We start from the raw sequence: 24,716 nt of genomic DNA on the forward strand, positions 1-24,716 counted from the left end.
AAATCCTTCTTGACAACATTGGAAAAAGCTCAGGGTGTGAATGCTCCCTTACAGGTGGCAGGGATGGCTCCTTCTAGATTTCCTCTTACAACTTTTTTGTCATAAGACCTGGTAGCATTTAGGCTTCCATCCATCCATCCATCCATTCATTCATTCATTCATTCATTCATTCTTTAAGCCCAACCAGGGAGTGTGCAAGATATTGGAAGGCATGAAATGCAATGTGAGTTTCAGCTCTGCCTTCAGAAAGCTTACTTTAAGGAAAGCTTAGGCTTTATTCTCTGGTTTACACAACCTCCCGGACGTGGCAAAAGAGTTGGAATCAGGCAGTTGTAAATCTTGGGTCTGTCCTCTGTGTTGGCCTCCACACTACAGTCTTTGAATAAGAGTAGAAAGGTCACCAACTGTGGTTGCAAATTGGCTCTTGCATTAATCCTGGCTTATTCATGAATACTCAATATTTTTCCAAACCGAATTTAGGGCTTTTGATTGAAGCCTGAATCATTTACCGTGGCAGAGCATATCACCAGTGTAGGAAAACTAGAACTTAAAAATACAAAGCCCCTTTAAGTAATCCAATATAAGATAATTACATTATTAAATAAAGCTGTGGGTTTTAAATTATTCCACTGCCATTGTACGTGTGAGGATAATAATGTGAACTGTGCTAAGTGAACAGAGCAAAAAAAATGTTTAACAAGAGGGAGCATGTCTAAATCATATGTTTATATTTAAATAGAGGCTACACAAAACAGGAAGATTTACTTGGTTTCTACATTAAAGCATTCTAAATAGGCATGAGGCTTTTGGTGATTCTCTGTGAAGACTGCTCTTCTCCTTACTAACAGCAGTAGATCAAAACTCCTTGCCAGATCACCAGTAACCTTGAAGAATTCAGAAGGCTTTCACCATGATTTTCATATATCAACAGGGGCAAAAAAGTTTTCTTCTTCCTTTTTGGGATCTTTGTGGAATGTGGGCCCTGCTGAGCTGTGTATCTGGGCAGAGTGTCATGCTTCTGTAAAACTAGTTGAAAATAAAAATCAAGATATAAAAGGAACGATTTGGAGACATTCTGCATGTTAGAACAACTGGGTTGGGTGGTTGTTGAATTTGGGTTTTATTATTATTGGTTTTCGCATTTATAAAATGTTCTTATAGGTAACTCAACTGAGCTTTAACATTGGAGTCGAGCTCACTTATCTTCTTTTGCTTATATTTTAATGGTCAGAGCTAAGTATATGAGTGCCAAGCTAGTTTTTATTAAAGCAACCTGAAAGTAGTTTAAAAAAAATAGACCATGGAGTTAACACTTTATTAATTTGGCCAGAGAAAGTGTAGGCAAGCTCAACCATTGACTTAAGGCATCGCTGTACATATCAAATGCTTGCCAGTCTAGAGAGGAAATATCTAGGATTCTGGGATTTATTTTCTTGCTTTCCGTGAAAATTGCTTTTAATTTTAGGGTAGCGAAAATGTGCACGCGTGGAAATCCAATAGGAAAGAAATGGAACTGGGAATTAATGAGAGGATGTTTCTGAAGCTTTCTTTAGAGGGCCTTCTGGTCAGGAGAGCAGGCTGCAGCCTAACAGGTTTTAGATTAGCGTGTATTAAAAATGTATTTGGGAACATAAAATATTTAGGATTTTTGAATTACTTGTTTGATACGCAAATGCCTTTGGCTATACCATGAAGGATGGTCGCATTACATTTGACAAATTGTGCCTCAGAGTGGTCTCCTGTTTGCTTACTCCCTCTAATTGTGCCAGAATGGATTTCCAAAATTCATTGAGCCATAAGTTTCACCCAAATGTCTGCTGTGGGGAGGGGAAAGGTTAGAAGAAGAGGGGCTAGCTTGGGAGATTGGAACCCAATACACTAATGAGCCTCCATGGCAAATCCATTTCATCATGTTAAGGAAGTCAAATTAAACCTTAGTGCATACGTGAGAGGATATCTTCATCACTCAGACAACAGAAAATTCTTCACATTTTTAGCTCATGAATGGTGATTTCAGTAGTTTTATTTTGGGCACAAAAACACAACACAAGTTAAAAATTAAAATCATTTTTGTTTCAAAACGACTTTAAATCCCCCTGCCCCAAGAAATTGGCAGAAAGTAGGAGAAGGTTCTGTTGTCCCAGGGTGGAAGTAGGGTGGAGTGTTACTACTGAAAGGGCTTAAGACAGAAGTCCCCAACCCCCAGGCTGTGGACTGGTCTGTGCCCTTTAGGACCCGGGCCACACAGCAGGAGGTAAGTAGGGGGACAGCAGAGCAAAGCTTCTTCATCTGTATTTGCAGCTGCTCCCCAGCACTAGTATCACCACCTCAGCTCCACCTCAGATCATCAGGCATTAGATTCTCATAGGAGCATCAATCCTTGGTGCCAAAAAGATTGGAGACTGCTGGCTTAAGAGACCAATTTCCCAGAAAGATGATGGTAGTACCAAAGCTGGTTTTGGGTTCCACTTCAATTTTCTCATCTCTAAAATGGGCCTAAGAATACTCGAAGAGTCCTGGTAGGGATTAGATAAAATAATGTTAAATTCATAGATTAGTAGCTGGGTAAATTAAAGCATGTCAGAGTTTTCCACTGCTGTATCCTTAAGAGCTGAGGAGAATGACTTAGAAGCCCAGATATTTTTAATTGTGTTCTGGCACAACTTTCCCTTGGAGATACCCAGCAGGAGCTACAGGAGTACTATGATTTCCAGATAAAGAATTAAGAAGAGGTAGCAACACACACAGTTACTCACAGGTGACATCTGAATACCACTCACCCTTATTCCCTTGTTTTCAGTTCAAGTAATATTATATATTAATAATAATAGCCATCATTTCTTGGATGCCTACTCTCTTGTGACCAGTGTATTACAACAACTTCAACATCCTAACTATCCTATGAGGTGGGTTCTTTCATCCTATTTTCCCCTTTTTTTCAGATGAGACTTTGGCAAGGTCACATCCCAAGATAAACATGGACATTAAACACAGTAGAGCTGCATTTGAACTTGGGCCTATCAGACTCAGAAGGCGATATTTTCTAAGTATCCCTTATTTTCTTCCCACATGGAACATCCAGAGATGGTGTACCATTAAAAGAAGTATTTGCTGCATGCTTTAGGCCCAGTGTAGTCTGCAGCTCTTTGGGAAGTACAAGGAAAGTAGAAGTTAAACAAAGGTACTTGCCTGTAAAAAGTCTCTGCAAATCGGGTGTTTATTGTAGAAGGCAGAGCTATTCAATTCAGAATCAAATTCTGATGACTAACAAATTTCTAACATTATATCAGGTAATTCCCAGTTCAGGGACCAACTTAGCATTGATATCGTTTTTTGTTTGTTTGTTTGTTTTTTGTTTTTGTTTTTTGTTTTACCCAGTAAGGATATTTAAAAAACACTAGTAACGTCTATTGCCATCCTCATTTCAGAGAGAAAAAAAAAAAAAAGATAATATCAGACAAAAGGGTGAGGGATAAATTCTTAAATGCAAAGAGTGTACAGAGGGCCCCTCCAGATATGTGTGGCTCCCATCTTCTCTCTACTCTCTGCCCTGGGAGGCTGACTGTGTGGGCTCCATTATCAGAGCTCTTGGGCCCTGTGGCCTCCAGTGGGGTTCAGCCTTAAAGGTGCCCTACCAGAAGAGGGAGAGATGGAGGAGGGAAAGCAGATATTATTCCCTGTTCTTTTCTGTGAGGTTTCCCAGGGGGATGGGATCCTTCAAAGGAAGAGTCACAACCACTAATAGAAAGATCTGCTCTGATCCTGATAACCACCTCTTCCCCACTTTGATCCATTGGCCTAGGAGCGATGGTAGCTGAGCTACAGTTAGCTCAGGTTCCTGTACTGTCTCAGTATTCCATCTAGTTCCTTTTGGAATCCTGGCTGATTCAAGGATCATCCTCAAAATCTAGCAAATTTAGCTTCATGAAATGCTCACTGTGTTGTCTTCATTTTTCTCCTTTCACTGCTGACCAATGAAAGCTTCGTCTTGCTGACCCACATTACCATTCTGTTTTGCCTGACTTTCTTGGACCTCTGATAGGCAACCATGTACCTATAGAGCAAAATCTTTTTACTCACTCTGTAGCTTTCCTTTTAGCAGAACACACAAAAGTGTTAACAGGGAAAGTGACTGGGTAAACCAGTAGGTGCCTTGAATAGCGGATATCTGAGGGAGGCTTGAGAGCAGGGGAGTGGTCAACCCAGCCAGGACCGATGGTGGCAATTTCTAACTCCTTGCCTGAGTCCATTGGTGCACACCTTAAGCACACATGCCTGGCCAGAATGGTTAGGGCACAAGCGGATGTGGTTGCCGCTGGTCTTTTTAAAAGTTATCTAACAGTTTTTCATCATCTTTATTTTCTATCTTGATGAAAATTTCCCACTTTTGTGGAACCAATTGGACTATTATTCTGGTTTCACATTTTATGTAGCTGACATCAGCTATCGATGTGTTTTGTGTTCCCAACACTTATCACATTTCAACTGCTACAAAGAACATTTTGAAAATCCAGATGTTCAGGGAAAATTGAGGTGAATATGCCATGTTTTCCTGTTCTCATTCCACCCCCTCCCTGCTAACTCCTCTAATATTACATTTATGTGTTTTTGTCCTTTTGGACTCTATTAACATAGCTGAATATAGCTCTCGTCAGCCATGATGTGTTATTGGGTACCACACAGTGTTATAGGGAAGATTTCATTTATGTTCTCTATCTTGAGGAATGATATGCAGTGAGTCCTCGAATAACATTGTTTCCTTCAGCATTATTTCGTTATAATATGGATGAGATGCTGTAAGAACTTAACTCTTGTTTTTATTAATTAGCCTATGGTAAAATTGATTTTATACATCATTCTATTACTGTTCCTGGAACCTATCCACAAGAACTTACTGTAAAGATATAGATTCAGCTGTGTGTAACAGAGAGCCAGAATTAAAGTTGCTTAAGTAAGTTAGGAGTTCAAAATCTCTTATGTCACAGCCTAAAGGTAGATGGTTCAGGGCTAATATGGTGGCTCTGATCCATGAAGTTGTATAGGGACCAGGCTCCTTCCATCTTTTTCCCCTGAGAGATTTGCCCTCATTTGCAAATCCTATTGAGGGTACGGCCTGAAAGTTGTAGACATCACTAATACTTATATCCCACTGGCTGGAACTTGGTCACTTGGCTGCACCTGGCTGTAAAGAAAGCAGGGAAGTGGTGCCTTTATTCTCTACCCAGCAATTTAGCAGTTTATAACAAAGAAGAAAAGAAGAATAGATGTTGGGGAAAAGTTAGCTACAGTTGGGAAGTGTTAAATTCTCCCTATGTCAACTAAGGTGTTTTTTTACGCATAATGGGCTCTGCAGTTCCACTGAGCTTGAGTTGCCTCTGAAACATCTAAATTGACAATAGAGGACTGGAGTCTGGTGGAATTTTTGGAACCAAACTGTAGAATATAGTCATAGGCTAACAGGTAAACATTAGTATTCCCATGGAGAATGAATTCTTTAAGGAGTATTTTTTAGAGAAAGAAAACCTGGACCCAGACTGCACCTAAGTATATGTGTTTCCTACATTTTCCCAGTAAGGAAATGAAATAAGGAATAAGAGAAATTGAATAAAGAAATGCAGAGGTGGTAGGTGTTGGGTAGGTTCTCCAAGGGTCTCCTGAATATGTGCACATCTTGTGAGCCACTGACTGGACTGCCTTTGTTCTGGACTGTTTTTTGAAGGATGTTTATATAGTGAACAAACAACCTTGGAAAACAGAGCTGGTGTCTTACTCCAGAACAAAGGCAGGCATGCTTACTGACCAGTATTAAAGATTTGAGTTCCCTATGTTCTGGGTTCTTCTCCCGTAATGCACTCTACTTGTGTACAGGTATTATTTAGCCCTCTTTGCATCTTATTTTTGGAACTGGGTATTAAAGAACCAACACAAAAGCTGATATTTTGACAACTGCTATTGCTGTGAGCAATAAACTATCCTTTGTCTCAGACCAAGAGTCTTGTGTCCTTTGCCAGCATCCATGAGACTGTGGCAAGTTAACCTGTAAGTTTGAAAGTTGAGTAAAATCTCAGATTCTTCATAGTTCTTAACAAGCAGGAGAGTTTCAAGTCAAAGGTAGAGGTGTCATTATCAAATGCTACTAAGAGGTCAAGGAAAATGAAGAATAAGAAAAAGGCTTTGGTTTAATACAGTGGTTCTCAAAGTTTTTAGACTCAAGACCCTTTACACTCCAATTATTGAGGATCCAAAGAACTTTGAAACTTTTGGAAGAAAACATAGGAGAAATTCTTCATGACCTAGGTTTAGGAGTTCATAGATATAACAGCAAAACCACAGTCCATAAAAGACAAAACTGACCAATAGACTTGATCAAAATTTAAAACTTTTGCTTTTTGAAAGACGCTGTTAAAAGAATGAAAAGTCAGGCTACAGAATGGAAGAAGATATTTTCAGACCACATGTCTGATGAAAAACTTATATCCAGAAGGTACAAGAACTCTTCAAAACTCAACAGTAAGAAAGCAAACAACCCAATTTTAAAAGCGAGCAAAAGACTTAAACACACACTTCATCAAAAAGGATATACGGATGGCAAATTAGCACCTGAAATATGTTCGACATCATTAGTCTTTAGGGAAATGAAAATTTAAAACACAATGAGAAACCACTACATACATATTAGAATGGTAATACTAAATTAACAGTGACATACCAAGTGCTGGCAAAGAGAAGAAACAACTGGAATTCTCATACATTGCTGGTGAGAATGCAAAATGGTACAGCCACTCTGAAAAACAGTTGGACTGTTTTTACACAATTAAATATACACTGGCCATATGACTTAGCAATCCCACTGTGGAGAACTGAAAATGTATGTTCATGCAAAACCTGTACGTGAATGTTTATAGCAACTCTATTTATAGTCCCCAAATTTGGAAACAGCCCAGTGTCCCTCAGTGGATGAATGGATAAACAAACTTTGTGACACATCCATACCATGGGATACTTCTCAGAAGTAAAAAGGAACAAGCTATCAATAGTGCAGCAACATGGATTAATCTCAAAGGCATTATGCTGAGTGAAAGAAGCAGTCTCAAAGATTTCATACTGTATGATTCAATTTATATGACATTTTGGAAAAGAGAAAACTATAGCAAGAACACATCAGTGGTTGCCATGTGTTAAAACTCATAGAACTGTACACCAGAAAAAAAGAAATTTTACTGTAAATTAATTTAAAAAATAAAATTAAAACAGCAATATAAACCATCATGTAAATGTTACACACTTTTATGAAAATTAATCATAATTTCAAAAACAAAAAATTAGTAAAAACGGTGGCTTCGTTTTACGTTTTTGTAAATCTCTTTACTATATAGCTTAGTAGAGACAGCTGGATTCTCATATCTGCTTCTGCATTCATTATGTTGCCATACCACATGTCATGGAGTCTCTGAAAAACCCCACAGTACACTTGAAAGAGACTAAGAGTGAAAAAAGCAAATAATGTCTTAGTATTATTATGATTGTTGTTTTGACACTATGGACCACCTGAAATAGTCTTGGGGATTCCCCGGGGTTCCTGGACCACATTTCGAAAACCGCTGATATAATACACCGTCCCAAATTTTAGTCATTTTCATAGCAACTTGGCTTTTTTTTTTTTTTTTTTTGCCATACCCACATGTTCTATTTTTACTTAATGGTTTGTTCAAGCCTTGATCCATTAAATTTAACTTAAAAATTAACTTAAATTTGTGTAACAAGGAAACTTTCTATATCTCCTATAAATAGAAAACCAGGACCACTTTCCCATAAATGGAAAGTAGCCACAAAAATATATAAACAATAAGTAACTCATATTAAAAAAAAAAAAAAATGGAGTTTACCTACAAACCGTTTAAACTCATCTCTGCATGGTGTGCTTTGGAAAATGCCAATGCAGAGGTGTAATGACAGTGATAACAACAGCTAATTCTAACATAGCACTTCATTGTTAACCCATTTAATCCTCTCAATTACCATGAGAGATAGATAGCATTATTACCCTTTTTTTAAACATTTGTTAAAAATTTTTTTTTTTTGAAGCACGGGGGGAGGTTAAAGAAGTTCCATAGTGAGTAATTTGCAGGCCTGGGATTTGAACCCAGGCAGTCAGGCTCCATAGTTCAGGAAGAATGCTGTGTTGGCAGTTAGAAAACCGAGATCCTTGTCCAAGTTCTACTAGAAGCTGGCACTCAAGTATGTCACTGAACCTTATTATCGTTATCAATAAAATGAGGGAAGTAGACTAAATCGGAGTATGCAAGTTCAAGCATTGGGTGCCTGCCCTTGGGGCCAAGCAGGTAAGGGAGATGTGTACTGAATGTAAGGCAATAGGGAGTGGCGGGGACAGTCGTAAACTGGAGGTCTTGCTTCTTGTTTAATGAAGGCAACCGCTACTCAGTTTCAACTGTTTTTTTGCTGTTGGTGTTGGAGTTTTTGTTTTTCTTTTGTTTTTGACAGATATCCTTTCATTTTTATTTTATAAGAGAAGCTGAAAGTCTGGATACTTTGTGTATAATTTACCAATTTTCAGAACACTTGGAGAGGCCAGCTGTACCCATGGGCTGGCTGATTTATTACTTCTTGACTAGATGATCTCCTGTGACTTAGAGGGTTCCATAATTGACTTAGCTGTTTTTATAGCATGGTAGAAACAAAATCCAAATAACAGAAATAGGCAGTTTAAAATGCTGATGAAAAGGGGGATGGACTTAGAAAGTGTCTCAATACAGCCTACATAAATATTGATTAGGAGCCCAGTTAATTGAAAAGCCAAGGTACATTAATAGAATAATAAAGCGTATTTCTTTGTGTTCCTTTTGTGTTGTATTAGAGTGCATCAGCAATATTTATCCAGTACTAATTCTCAGTTTGCAGAGAGCTAATGTAATCATGAGATGAGCTTATTGAAATTCTTTTCTTAGACATAGAGACTTGCCCAAGAATGGTGAGTATTAGGAACTTTAGTCAGCACTTGCTCAGAATAGTAAATATGAGCATGTGATTTATACCATTGTGTGTACAAAGTAATGTTTCCTGAGACATTTTCTCTATATATGTTGGCTGTTTTGTTTTTTGGGTTGGTCTGTTGTTTCCCCCTCCTCCGCTTATCAGATTTCCTTCTAAATCCTGGCATTTAACAATGTTGCAGGGCCAGTTTCTCTGTGAATCCAGAGCAAAACATACTGGTGGTTTCACAATTAATCCAAACTGGGGTTTATGGCTTATGCAAGTTTATGTGAATTCCTTCATTTGTTTTTATGTATTTCGTGTATGTATACAGAAGGTCTGTTTCAGAGAGAAAAGAGAGGGCAGAATCTGTAGACTGAATCTTGAAAGATGGGTTTATTCATCAGTGACATCATAAGGATTGTATTTTCTCTTGGTTAATAAACTATTTGTTTGGCGGGCGTTATAAGCCAGCCAGAGCTAGTCATGCCATTTCTTGGAAATGATCTGAAGCAACTGGTAGTTGAAATGATAATCATTTGATCAGAGTCAGAGCTATTTGAAAGTAACACTCATCTCCAAACTTGTCTCTTCTAGGAAACCATATTTGGTAAATTTGTTGCCCAATTCCATCTTTGCTAATGTTGAGACTTATATACCTTGATACTTAATTATTTTCCAATATACTCTAAACTTGATTTCTGGTATGCCCTGTCCAGAAGCTGTTCCCATATGCTTTGAAATAATACCCAGCCTGAATTTTTATTCTGACGTTTAATAATCACCGTGTAATAGCTATCAAATGCATGACAACTACAGATCTTTTATTTCAGGAGGATAATATAGTGAATCTGAGTGAAATAATCCATTGAAATGGTACTCTGTAATATGCTCCACTGTTTACAGAAAGTATTCAAATATTTTTTCTTGAGCAGAGGATAGAAACAGTTTCCACTTCATCTCCCATTTAGTGGAAGTTCATATTTAATGGTGTTAAGAGAAAAGATTCTATTTCAAAAGTTTTACTTTTCATTCTGATAGAGTATTTGTTATTTTGCTGCTGCCTAACAAACTTTCCTCTCAGAAGCAGCTTGGAACTGGATGAGGAAAAGTGTAATTTTAGATCCTACCTTAAAACATTTAAAAAAAACTAAATCCAGGACTTCTTACTGTGTGAAGCTTACCTTAATAAACCCTTATTTGTTTTCTTTGGAGTAGTGTGTGTGTGTGTGTGTGTGTGTGTGTGTGCATGCGCGTGTGCGTACATGTGTAGATGGGGGAGAAGGAGGAAAGAGGCATGTGTAACAGCAAAATTAACCAAAGTCACTTGTGAATTCCTTTTGTTTAATATCTTAGAGACATCTTCCTGTTGTTTGTCAAAAATATTTCTAAGATTTTGTAAGCTTAGGGGTTTTTCACAGCTAAGTGTTCTTCAGAAATGTGAAGTAAAAGAAAGAAGTCAGTTCAAATTAAAATGTCAAATGCTTCAAATAATTTAACTTAAAACCCAGTGAGATGATTGTCTTAAGCCTTTTCCTTCAGGTAACAGAGGCCCTTCTTTACTCCATGTATGGACATCTATTAAATATCTCGCTGGATTAATTCTGAGTCAGGAAAGCTGGTTGTTTCCTGGAAGCAATTAAAGATGCTTAAAATTCAAATTTATGATCCATAGGAGAAACTTGTTTCAACTATTTTTTTTAGATTCAGAGGCTTTCTCCTCACTCGCCCTCTCGCCTCTTACCCCATATGTATTAAAAGAAAAAATCAGTTCATTTCTCAACTTACAAAGTTTTTAAGAAACATGAGAATGTGTAAGTTTCTTTCAGTGGGAAGCACATAACATTTATGAAGTATTTCTTTTGGGATTACATCACAGTTTTATTTAATTTTTAGGACAAAAGTTAAATTCAATATTTGTGTATAAGCCAAGGGAAAATGTACCATAAACATAGGAATTTTGGGGTGAGTCAGAGTTCCAAGAATCCCAGATTTACTTAGACCATTTATATAAAGACAGGCTAACCATTAGTCATCTAGTTCTCACTTTTTACTTTTGTAATTAATTGCACCTAAAAATTAGCTTTCACCCAAGTAGACAGATAAGCAAAGCAGGCTTTGGCAACTAGCATTAAAAATGGCTATTAGAATTACTGCCCAATTTTTATACATTTTATAATCATATAACAAATATACCTTATAAATTACTCCTCAGCTAGGCAACTAGCAGTGAAAAACCATTGAAATGAAGTGAGTTATTAAAGATTCTCTGTCACCAAAAAGCATATTGTCTGCTAACATAGGTTAAGCCACTCAAATGCTATTTCTGATGGGCTTTGTTGAAAATGTATAACGTATCTCAGAACCACAAATAATGTTTTTGTTTTTTCTCGATCGCTTCTTGTAGGATGAAGTCATTGCTGTTTCCGAAAAGGTGATTGTGAAGCTGGAGGACCTGGTCAAGTGGGTACATTCTGATTTCTCCAAGTGGAGACGTGGCCTCCAGGCTGGGTCAGTGAGAACAGAGGCCTTGGGAAGGAATGGACAGAAGGAAGCTCTGCTGAAATACAGGCAGTCGACCCTGAACAGTGGACTCAACTTCAAAGACGTTCTCAAGGAAAAGGCTGACCTTGGTAAATATAATTTGTACTTCTAAATCTAATGTGTGGGCACATACAGTAACTTCCTTTTTTTGTTGTAGATTTTTCTGGAAACCCAGAAAAAAATATCTTGATATGTATTTAAAACATATCTAATATATATAAAATCACATATATATGACCGTATGTCTATATAACATTTCTTTAACTTCATAGGGGCATGGCAGTACGGATGGACAGATGACTGGATGTGTGAGGGTTAAAATTTACCTGTTAGATCCAAGGACCTCGTATGTGTAGAGCCCTGTGGCAGAAACTGAGTGACATAACACGTGGCCTTAACTGCTTCTAGTTGGTGGCAAGGCTTAAGACTTAATTAGGGCACCTAAAATTGAATGAATGAAGAGTTTAAATATATGTTTTAAGTAGATAGTATGACATCTATGAACATCATGTTAGAATTTCACGTTTTTCATTTGGGTGGAAAGCAAAGTTCAGAAAGAGAGATGAGTTGCTTCATGTGGAGCAGGAGAGCAATGTCAAAGCAGGGAACTGCTGGTCGGCAGCTCATGACAGAGGTTTTCCTGAGCTTTTAGTATTTAGTGATCACCGTCAACTACATATTTTAGTATTTAGTGATCACCGTCAACTACATATTTTTCCTTCCTCATCTTCTTCCACTGTAAGTTTAAAGGAGAACTCGAGATTTGGAGTAGTCATTCTAATTAGTGTTTGAATCCTGACTCTCCTGCTTATTAGCTGCGTGGCCTTGAGCAAATAATTTAGCCTCTGAGCCTCAGTTTCCTCTCTGAAAAATATTGGAACTTTATAGGGTCGCTGTGAGATGTAAGATGAAATGGAGTCAAGCACAGTGATTGGTGAATACAAGGGGCTCTATAATTATTTCTATTGCTTTTTCTTAACACTTTCTTCTCTAGTGACTTTTTATGTCTTTTCTTTTTTTTTTCCCCTTCTGTTTGTATCTCCTTGTGGCATTCACTGACTTATTCTGCTAGCATTGCTCAAGACCAAAGTTGTTGACCTCTGATTTAGACAACTTATTTCCTCTTTAGACAAAGAGGAACTTCACTTTTAACATATTAAGGCATCTTTTTCTTTCATTCTAACACAATGCTGATTTTCATAGCCCTATTTTATGCCTTAATCTGATAACTTCCTGTTTTTTTAATTTAGGATTTAACTTGTAACAAATGTAAACTATTTGTCTTAATTGGCATAAAGAAACTGAATAACACCAGTAAGTGACTGTGTCTTTCATGTGATTCTGGTTTGTGATGAGCTGTGCTGTGTTTTGGGAATAGCATTAATATTTGCTTGCAATTTGGGTTTAATGATCAACAGTTTCCTGGCATCTTTTGGTAGATGTCGGAAAGTAATATTTTGGACATGGAAGCCTGATTGCCATGTGCACATTTAGAGAAAATTATTAATCTAGTGGTTTTCTTTGAAAGCCAAAATAATTTTTTTAAGAATCTTTCTCTATATGCTGTTACACCTTCTAATTCTATGAACACATGACTAGTCTTCTGACGTGTGATAATGCTGAATAATACATCTGTTTTGTTACTTTCCTAATATTTGATCTAAGTTGTATCTCTATTGTCTTGTTTTCCTTAACATTAAACCTTCCTTTAGTTTGTTTGATATTTTTTTAGTTATGGAATATACTGTTACTAATAAAAGCTAAACAGGAAACCCATGGGGGACAAAAGGATGTGTAGATGGTTAAGCTTGATGTCACACATATAAACAAGAGTATTTATAGCAGGGTTGTTTTATGTTTAAAATTAATAGTTTATTAATGAACATGAAAAGAAACCTAATCTCTTAATGCCATCAAAAGATTTAGAGGTTTTGATCTTTCTGAATTCTAAAAATTGTCCTTAATCTACGTTTCGAATAACTGATTTCAGATGAAATTGATTTATATCGAATATTAAAAGTGCTTAGTGGTTTTTAAATCTAGTTGTTTGTTAGACACACTAAGGGAATTTTAAGTAAATAGTGATTACTGAGTCGGCTTCCCCAGATTCTCCATTCAGTAGGACTGAGACAAGGCCAAGGAATGTTTGCTGATGGAAGACATTCTAGGTAATTCAGATTTTTTTGCAGGGGAGGGGAGGTCTCACTTGGGAGACAGCTCTACAGTTAGCGCTGAGGAAGGGAAAATATCAACAGGAAATTTGTTTGGGAGGCTCTCCTCTGCTGAGCAAGAAACACCATGTACTTTTTCTTTTCTTCTTTATTTTTAACGTAAAATACCCCTTTAAGGATAGAATTTAGGGCCTTGAAATTTTACTCAGTTGGTATGAACTGTGGGGAATTTGAGACAAATAGCTTTTGTAATTGGAATGCATACTGTGTTGTAATAATGTGGAAAGAGAAACAAAAAACTTTCCTTAATGTAATGAGTTTCCATTATCTTCTTGATCTAAGGTTTACAAGTCTACATTGTTAGGATTTACATTGGAGAGACAGAGGGTGTCGTTTGCTGTACACATGCCTGTCCTAGCAACTTTCTCTTCCACCTCTTCCTTTCTCTCTGCAACATCAAAATATATGTTGTCTATACTTTTCTTTCTACGCAGTGGTTTTCTTATCTCTCTCCTGGCCGCACTAAAACCACTTCCAATACCACATTGTTAATGGAAGTTCACACACTTATTAGGTTTTTCCTTCTGTAGAACCCTTCCAACTCCTCATTGTTCTTACCAAAGAAAGAAGATGAACTCTGAGATTATTTAAGACCACCCCCCTTTTTTTTTCTGGTAGAAGGAAGCAAAGAATGGAAAGATCTCACCTCTCTGTGGATAAAGTAAAACTCCAATGTGTTGTTTTTTTTAGCTGAGTTATTTCATTATGTTAAAACATCAAGAATAATAAAATAATTAGGTTGACTCTTAAAGAAGGGATTTTACCGTATAAAAGCTAATTAAAGAATGCTTCTTGCTTAGTGTTTAGGTAGAATAAATTCCCTTTAACCTCAGTTTGTGTCACTTCCTGTCTCTCTCTCTGAATAGTAAAAAGAAAAAAAAACAAAAATGTTCTCTCACAAATGTGTGTCTGCCAACAAATTAATGCGCCACAAAGAGAAACTCTGCCCCGAATGGCAGCTTCCAATAACTGCTCTGATTCAAATCACAACTCTTTCATGTTTTATGCCCTTCCCCTTCAAGGACAATATTTGCAGATGTCATATTTATGCTTTTATAAAATCTCTGGAGTTTTCATTTAAGATTCGAAATGACTAATGACTAAAACTACAGATCTAGATAGTGGAAAAACTAATAATCTTAAACACTTCTGAGATGTGTTAGAGTACATTCATCCCCTTCTTCCTCTTTGCCCTTTACAGAGAAAAAAAGTTCAATATGAAACTAATTCAAATTGTGACTTTACTCAGTGAGATGTTTTACCTTCTTTCAGACAGTTTCATATAGAAGTTTATTCAAAAAAAAAAAACTATATTAAAAGAGAAGGGTTAAGGAATGTATTATTCATAAGCATAACAAACACAGGAACCTGTTTTTCCAGAAGAATTGGGTTGATTAAATCATTCACTACACAAGCCTCTAGTTATTTATTTTTGTCTTTAGAATTACAGTACTTAGCTTTTGTAATAAAGTGGACTTGATACCCATATTTGGTATGGCAGCTGGAAGTAACCAAATGAAGAATTATTTCATTTTACAAAATTTTTAGCATCTAAGGAATATAAACACTATTAGTTAAATGTAGCAAACTTGCATTTTTTTATTCCTTGGGCTATAGTTTGAAAAAAAAATCAAATTATTTTATATAACACTGCTTCTTACAGAGTTCCTTTAAGTGAAGTATGAAAGCTGCAGTGTAAGCTTTATTGGCCTATAAATATGTCGTTATAGTTGGACTACATTTATATGCTTTGGATTGTTGTTTAAGCCAAGAAAATATGTCTCTACAGGTTGACTTTTTATTGGAACCCTTTGAGGCATACAACAGAATGTATTTTAGGCCAAGGTTATTAAAACAGCATTTTCATTTTTTTGCAGCAGACTCATTGTCAATTATGCTACCACAAACTGTCTATAGATGGGCAGTTATGAATGGCTTCATCTCCAAATGTGTCTTTAGGAAAAAGAAAAGGTAGAGGATTCTGAGCTGAAATTGAGAAAAGAAATCAAAAGCTGTGGGTGTACATATGGCTGAATTTAATGATGGGGGTTCCCTCAGTTCAATTTCTGTTTCTAAAGTCCCATCGAACTTGAGAAAGAGTGGCTTTCCCTGTCCCTTCTGTCACTGAGATTTTTACTGTACTTTGGGGAATAGACAGCATGGTAGTGTTGAAAGAGCACAAGCCTCTAGTTACCTATGGGATGTCACCTATGGGATGTCATCTGGGCCCCATGTATAGATCTGTTACTTACTGGAGAAGTCACTGCGTGTTTACAATTTCATGTTCCTTCTGTATAAAATGGGGAATGATGTATAGCTGGCTTTATCTTATTAGATTTTTTAGATCAACTGAGAAAAAAATTATATCTGTGGGAGCCTTTAATACTGAAATCTAAGATGATATTATTACTACCAGAAGGAGGTTCTCTATGACAGGGAGCTGCACAATACAGTGTTAGCTTATTTGTCCCTTTTGAATTCACCAAATCACACATTCTAGTGATTTAGGGCAGGGTTTACTTTCATCACTATCTGCCTCAATAAAAGACTATTATTAAAATCCTTCAAATCTTTGCTTTTACTTACATATATTTCTACAATATATATTGAATATAAAATATGTAAAAATACATTTTATATATTTCTTTATAGAGAGATAGACATTTATATTTTATATAACTTTCTCCTTTCAAAAATTCTGTCAAAGTAATCTGGGCCATAAGTGGCCAGTAGTGTAAGTAACTTCTCAGGTACTCTTAGTTAGAAATTGACTATAGTCTTTGCTGGGAAATTCTGGAGGCCTTGTATTCACATAGTGGTGGTAGATCACTTTTGAGTTTAATATGTCAAGCTGCTTCCTGGATGTGGCTATAAGAAGGATTCTCACTCTGTGTTGAAGTAAACAGTATAAATGTCTCTAATAAGCATGCTAAAAATGGCTGTGATATTTCAAATGAGTAATAAACAGTATATTTCTTTTTTAACAAAAAAGAAGCACGCTAAAGTGCTGACAGTTTGTCATAATAAGGATTTTTCACCTGAGACATCTAATGAACTTATTAGGATTGAAAACATGCTTCTTACTAGGACACTCCTTTTCTTTTTTCCTTCCTTCCTTCTTAAGTGTAAATTTTATATATATCTTAAACAGTCTTGTGAGGGTATTTGTTGCTTATATTTTAACTTCCATTGCCTGGCTCACTATATTATTTTCCTTAAGACAGAAACTTGGGAAGTTTCTTAGAGGATATGTTGTTGAATTATTCTGTTCATGAATATTAGGAAGAATCCCTACAAAAGAGCTTCTTCCTGAAACAGATTTGGCCTTTATAGTATCCCTGAGTTCAAAACAGAAATCAATTACATATGGGGCTTACCAAAAATTTGTAAAGATACTTTCCAGAGGATTTTTCTCATAAGGTTTTCTGACAATATTGTTGTGTGAACCATGCCTTCTTAAAAGAATCTAATCACAGCACAGTTAACACGGGAGAAGCATGCTGTCCAAGTACCAACACAGCTCCTTCTTCAAGTGGTTGCTTCATGCCATTGTAAAGTGACAGCCCCTAGGACCTTTGACAGGAGCAAGTTCACACCTTTAGGAGCCAAGACATGCAATGCTTGGAACAACTTAGTGAAAGAATATTTTCTAAGAACCTGGGAACACACTGGGAGATTATTCCATTTCATTTCAAAGTAAAAATTCAGCTTTGCCATCTAATCAAATAGTTGAACATTGTCCTGTAATAATGAGCCATCTCAGCTATTTCTTCTGGAAAGGAAGACTGTGTGTGAGCCTGTTAGCAGCTGGTCATCGATATGACTGTCTAGGTAGTCATGCTGCCATCACTGATAAGGACTTCTTCCAAATTCAGATGCTTCACTGGAGTTTCTGTTGACTTGAGGGTATTCTAGTCTTTTCTTGAGTGGTGAATGCTTTTTAGAACTTCAGATTCATATCTTCTTTTGATGATGGATAGTTAATTGAAAAGAAGTTTGTAGAATTAAGAATTTATTCTTACTTTTAGAATTAAAATGTTATGGCAGAAGTAGGAGAAAAAAAGTAAAATTCAAACTTTCAATGCTGTTTGATTATTAATGTTACTAGTATATCCTTGTTGGATACTATGTCCATTAACAAGGTAGGAAACTCATGCTTTTATGGAACTCTTTATAGCAAAGATCCCCAACACCCGGGCCGTGGACCGGTACCAGTCCATGGCCTGTTAGAAACAAGGCCACACAGCAGAAGGAGAGCAGTGGGCAAGTGAGTGAAGCTTCATCTGTATTTGCAGTTGTTCCCCAGAGTTAGCATCACCACCTCAGCTCCACCTCAGATCATCAGGCGTTAGATTCTCATAGGAGTACTGGTCCTTGGTGCTGAAAAGGTTGGGTTCTCCTGCTTTATAGAATTGAAATGAACGTTGATGCAGTTGATCCTCTCTTTATTTGACCCCAATTTAAAAAATTCTTCCCCAATATGTGGTTTCAGAATCCCTCACCATCCTGGTTATTTATCTCAGTACACACTTTGGGTGTTCTTTACACCCAAAAGTGAGTTTACCCATTTATATTGTATGAGATCATATTTTCTAAGAACCCCAGAGCCAGACTAGGAGTGACTTCCAGTGGAGATGCCACAGTACACCCATCAGGCTTGGCACCCTCCAGGTAGAACATGACACTGGAAGAATTGTTGGACTCTCTTTCCTATAGCTATTATCATCCTCCTGGACTCTAGCTGTTCTTGCTTTTTGTATTGTTTTTTTTTTCTGGTATTTTGTCTTGATTGTATGGCCATATCTGTAATAAAAAGACCATGATTGAGAAGGTAACCAACCTATACTTTTGTTTTAGCTTTATTAATGAGAAATATTAATTTCACAGTGAATTCTCTGTGGTGATAATGATCTGATGAGAAGATAATGAAAAATGGAAAAAAATCAGCTGTAGTCTAAGTCCCTTGCTATATATGTCCCCTTTAGTTTCTGGTTACATACCTAGGGTCTACTAGAAAAAGCCTTCTAAGCCCTCTCAGCTTATAAGCTCATAAATTTATGGTATCATAGATAGATTGGCAACCTGCGAGCAATAATTCTATCTGCATTTGGTGATAGGAGCCTACATTGAGGAACAAACCCAACTGGTCCACAGTGGAGTACTAAATATCTCTTGAAAAGTACATTGACTCTGTGCTTCAAACGTGCTTTGAAAATGAGATTTAATTCAACATTTTCCCTTCCAGTTAGAGGTGCATAATACTTTTCTCCTTTTATTGCAACTCCAAAATGTTTTGTTTTCTTTCTACCTCTCATCTTTAGCCACTGCATGATTACTGATGGTGGGCCATTCTTATAGCTTTTATCACTATGACATCACTTTGGAACACAAAGGCACATACGTCCTACATGTGAATTGATGTGCTTTTGCCAGAGGATTTTGTGAGTAGATATTTGATTTGGGCATTTAGGCTTAATTCTCTTTAGTATTGATGCTGATTCTTCCAAACAGCTCATTTCTCTTTTAGAGTACTTTAAATGTGAGGTTATATTGTAAAACATTAATTTCCCTTAATGTCAAAGATTCAGTCCCCTTCTCTCCTCTACCATTATGTGTTTAAAGCTGTAGTTTGTACAAGTCACTACTGAAGAAAACTGAAGCTTGGACTTTTATCCCATTTTCATAAATACATTTATTTAGGACAAACTGGAATCATAGTGGGTGTTCAAAGGCTTTGTGAAATGTTTCATGCACAGTAGGGGCTGAGCAAATAGTGCTGCCCATTCAGAGTTTTCCTGTTTGCCTCTCTCTGTGTGCTGGGATGAAGTAGCATTGCTTCTTCTCTAAAATTCCAGAGCTATGCTTTGCCTTAAAATCTCTTCCTTTGGACCTCTCCACTTGCTTTTTCAACTTTTAATCATTTCTAGCATCTTTTATTTTCTCACCTTCTTTAAATATTGGCTTTCAGATTGCTACTCACCCCCCTCCTTCAATAACCTCATGCTTTCTGGATAAAATACAATTGTTGTAGGCAAGCATCCAATGAACTATTGAGTCCCAGCTTCCATTTCTTTTCTTTTCTATTAAATAACTTTCATTGTTGTTTTTTGTACTATCAATGTCATCCATGTTGGTGTGAGAAATGTAGGCAATATGGACAGACAAAAAAACAGAAAAAAATGTGTTGCTTATTTTCCTCCCACCCAGAAATAACTGCATTAGCATTTTTATATATCTATATGCCGATGTACATGAATCTTATATAGGTAAGAATTCATACACATACTCTTTTTCTCCATAAAAAGGAAACCTAACATTTGCCCCTCAAATTTAAATTTGTGCACACGTACGTGACAGTGCCTCCATGTTGTAAAATATTCTACACTGTTTCTTTCTGCCTACATAATGTTTTATCATAGAGGTGTTTCTATTGTTGGACATTTCGGTTGCTTCTGTTTTTCTACAAACTCCATGAGATTCTTGCAGTTCTGCACATATCCATGACTATTTCCTTATACTGTACATTCATAGAGGTGGAATTGCTCAAAGTACACACAGCCTATCTCTCTACTTTATCTCCTATCTCTTATGTAAACCTTCTGCTCTAGCCTAACTAGTCTAACTGCTTGGTCTTCTTTCTCTTTAATCACATAAACCCACTCCCCTGCCCCCCACCACACTTTCCAGTATGTTTTGAGTGGCTCATGCCTTGACTCATTCTTGGAATGCCCCTTCCAGTACTCCTGCCTGTAGAAATTCTTTCTTTTCTTTAAGACTCAGTTGAAGCCCCTGAAGCCCTTGTTAGCCATTCAGCTCATAGGGTTTTCCCCGCTTTTGGAGCTCTTATCACACTTAGTGTCTCTACCACCTTGTTGAGCACCTTACTCCATAACTAGCAATATAATGCAATATCTTTTTTCATGTGGTTGTCTTATCTTCCCAGTAACAGTCTTAACTCTATCATGTAGTTTCTCTAACTTCAAAGCAATACCTAGTAGGTTAAGTAAACATGTGACTTTTATGATCAACCTCCTCGGAAATCTCTGGAATTCTCTGCTCTAAGTATTGGGAATACCTATGTGCATTTAATGGTTGTTTTGACTTCTTTACCGGCACTTCCTAAGACTGCCTCTAGTGGAGGGGCTGTCTCACTGGCACCTGGTAGAAGAAGCAACATACTTGCGATATTTAGTTTCTAACTATTTTTTGGCTTAATCGGTCAACCATTTATAGACTCATCCTGGGAAACGTATTAGAGAGCTTTTGAACATGCTCAAAGCTAGCCCGCTAGCCTGAGGATTTTTGGTGCTGTTGTAGGGGTTTGTTGTGTGTGGACTTTTTACATATTAATACGGGCACTTATTAATTCCTCTCTTCCTCAAGGGTCTCTTTTTCATGCTTCAGGATCATAGCAGTGATAAAAATGTGAAGGGAAATAAACCAATCCAGACTGGACTTGTTCTGCCTTATCTTTTTTATTATCGGTTTGTTTGTAATCTTTTTTTTATCCGCGTGTTTTCAATCCTTTTTTTTTTTTTTTAGTGACAGTTTATTAAGGAGATGGTTTTAGCGCAACATCTAGTACTCCTTATTCTAGACATTTGCACTATTTTAATCCTTACCTCTCTTAAAATGATTACTTGCTAATCACGGTGCAGGATATTCTCCACCTTCCGACTACCCATTCTACTTCTTTGGTTCACAAAGAAAGTATTCTATTAGGCTCTACAAAAACAATGCTTCATGCCTTGCCTATTCACTCAATAAGAAGTAAAACATTGTTTTCATAGCTATGCTGATAATAAGGCAGATTTCAAAGCATGATGAAACATATACTTTTCTAGCAGAGAAAAACCTATAGTTACCTGGCTAATTACCCATCATGTGATGGCTGTGTGTAAATATAGGCTTTTCACATGTGCAGCTTCTGTGTGGGTTTCTTTTTTTCTTTTTTCTTTTTTTTAAATTGAGAATGCTCATTTGGTTCCCATTGTTTTAATGTTTTTAATCAAAGATTTAGAAGAACGAACAAACATAAAGCTACCATTTTAGAGTGGCTTTCTTTTTTTTTTTTTTTTTTACCACGGTCCTAAACCTTTGTAGCATGGACTTTAAAATAAGACAGAACTGGATTCAAATCCTTGCTCAATAAGCTGTATGACTTTAAAAATCATAATTCTGCTTTGATTGCTTATCTCAAGCACACAGTTGGAGCATTTCGTCAGGACCATTAGTTTCCTTTCCTCTTTCCTTTAGAAAAGTAAACCTGACAAAATGCTGTTTTCTTCCCCAAGAAAGTAAAGTGGACAATTACAACATAAAAGAATACCAAGATATAGATAACAGTGGTATGTGACTTTATACAGGTTAATTCACAAACGTTCAATTATCTATTACAAGGCACTGAAATTGATTCAGGGTTAAATAAGCCATGATCCCAGTTTTCTAAACCTTGAAGGTTATTTTGAAGTGCTTTTAATGTGATGTTTTAAAATTTAATTGTCTATTCCAGAATATACCTGTGTACTCTCCTGTAAACCATCTGCTTATCCTTCCTCTGATCACTTTTATATCGTAATTAACAGATGATTCTAGTTGGTTAGAAAACTTGGTGCCAGGAATTCAATGTACTTCAGGATATCACAAGTGAAATATGTGAATTACTGGCCTCATCTAATATTTCTCTGAGCTGACAGTTCTTGTGGTTTATTAGATATCTATCAGTAGGTGTATGATGATTGTGTGTTTGTGACATCTTTCCTACAGTTACAGCTTCTTAAATATTCTCTGCAGAAATCTTGATTAATTGACTTTTTAATATTTTCAATGATTGGGAATTCATTACTTTATGAGGCACTTCCACTCTATCTTTGATCCATCTCTGTTAGGAATTATTACTTTTGACTAGTTAAATTCGAAATGTATGGTTTGTAGCATAAGCTACTGTACTAATGGTGTATATTATTGTTACTGGTTCTATTCTAGTAACAACAGAGAACAAATCAAATTTTTCTTGTTCTTGAGAGAGTTTCAAATATTTGAAAATAGCTGCCTGCTCTTAATTTTCCATCCTCTAGGTCAAACACAAACAGTGTGAATCCCACATGCCTTAGATAGCATGACTTCTTATTCCTTCACCCTCCTGGTAGTCCTTACCTAAGGGAACCTAAAGTGTCCCTGCCACTCTCAGAGTGTAGCTTTGTCTCTAAAGAAAAGATGGTACTTTAGTCTGTTTTTTTTCTCCTTAATTTTTTTATACAATACATGTAAAAATTTTAACCATTCAGAAGTGTAAAAGTCCCTTATCACCTCCTTTTCAATTCCACTCCTTATCCCAGAATTAACATATTGCTAATAGTTGGTGGTTATTCCTCCAGCTATCTGTGTGTGTTGTGTATAAATCGTTTTACTTTAAACATAGGATCTGACCGTGTACATATTTTGCAACCGTGCTGTCCAGTATGGTAGCTACTAACCACATGTAGCTATTGACCACTTGAAATGTGGCTATTGCAACAGAGAGACTGAGATTTTAACTTTATTTAATTGTAATTAGTTTCACTTTAAAATTAAAAACTGAAGCAGTGTAAAATATTTTTTGTTAAACATAACTTAATTGTTTTGGTAGGACTACATATCACTTTAACTGTTGAACACTTAGCTTGCAAATTAGACACACTGTAAGTGTAGAATACACAATGAATTTCAAAATTTTAGCATAAAAAGGAGTATATATCTCATTAATAATTCTATTATTGGCCCCGTGTTGAAATATTTTTGATATGTTGGGTTAAATAAAATATATTATTGTCATTAAATTTACCTTTTCCTTAAAATTTTTTTTAATGTGGCTACTAGAAAAATTTAAATGATATATGTGGCTCAAATTATATTTATATTGGACAGTGCTGATCTAGAGAGATTTGGACAGCTGTGATGTTTTGCCAACCCTTTTATTTTGAAGTGGAATCACCGTTGTATGCACTGAGCACTTAAGAAGGCCAGAGTGCTATACTTGCTACGGACAGAAGAGGAAGATGAAAGAGATGCCATCTCTGCCCTCAGGAACTCATAGTGTAGCAGAGCAGACAGACACACACACACAATTAGGTTATAATATAGAGTTTAGCCAGTTCATGGATGAATGTGTAAGCAAAGTGCACTGAGAGCATAGAAGGAAAGAAGGTTCCTGAGTTGCATGTGAACAGACTCGTAAATGCTTAAAGAGCAAAGATGACCCATTTCTTTGGAAGTAGTCGCACGTACATGACTGTTGAATGAATGAGGAGATTCCCATCCCATGTGATTGCTCTGTCCTACCAGAATATTACTAGAAATGGAGAATCTCGCTGTCATCTCTGGCTTAGATCTTCCTTTTGCAGGGCCTACGCCTTTCACTAGGAACTTAGACTTGGCTCGAACTTGATTTTCCAGATGGGATTCTTGTGCTTGATGTTACGTGCCAATCTTTTATTATCTCTGATAAATACATAGTTGTTCATATCAAGTTTGTCTGGTAAGCAGAAGAAATAGATGTATTATATATTCCTTCTTAAAATTTCTAATATTTTGCCAGAGCTTTAGCACTTCCACCTAATAAGTAGTCTGAGATGTTGAAAGGAGAATAATTAAGCTTAAGGCCCTTTCTCGATTTATTTGGATTTACAGTCTTTCATTTTTTTTCATTACTGTGAGGACTTTTCATGCCTACCATTGTGTTCTCTTGTGATGAAAGGATATCAGTTGAAGATCAAAATGTTAAGTCTTTATCCTCTCGATGGGTATTCTTGATTCATCAAAGCAATATTTTCATATCATATCCTTAGCTTGTATTACCTACAAGCTAAGAAAAAAGTTAGTAATTTTAGATTGCAAATAGAACTTTTCCATGAAAATGTCAGCTTTCCGCCTGGTTACATTATTCATGGTTACAAATGAGGCTAGTATGGT

At 36.5% G+C, this 24,716-nt stretch overlaps 1 protein-coding gene across 1 annotated transcript in view; it reads left to right on the forward strand.

Moving 5' to 3' along the window:
• ARID5B (AT-rich interaction domain 5B) overlaps window positions 1-24,716 on the forward strand; it is a 170,992-nt gene that overhangs the window by 17,842 nt on the left and 128,434 nt on the right. Inside the window, exon 3 of the mRNA XM_039871903.1 lies at window positions 11,399-11,624. Coding sequence (XP_039727837.1) covers window positions 11,399-11,624 — 226 coding nt within the window. The remainder of the gene's footprint in view (window positions 1-11,398; window positions 11,625-24,716) is intronic.

The sequence above is a fragment of the Pteropus medius genome, unplaced genomic scaffold, assembly GCF_902729225.1.
Source record: "Pteropus medius unplaced genomic scaffold, Ma_sr-lr_union100, whole genome shotgun sequence".
NCBI lineage: Eukaryota > Metazoa > Chordata > Mammalia > Chiroptera > Pteropodidae > Pteropus > Pteropus medius.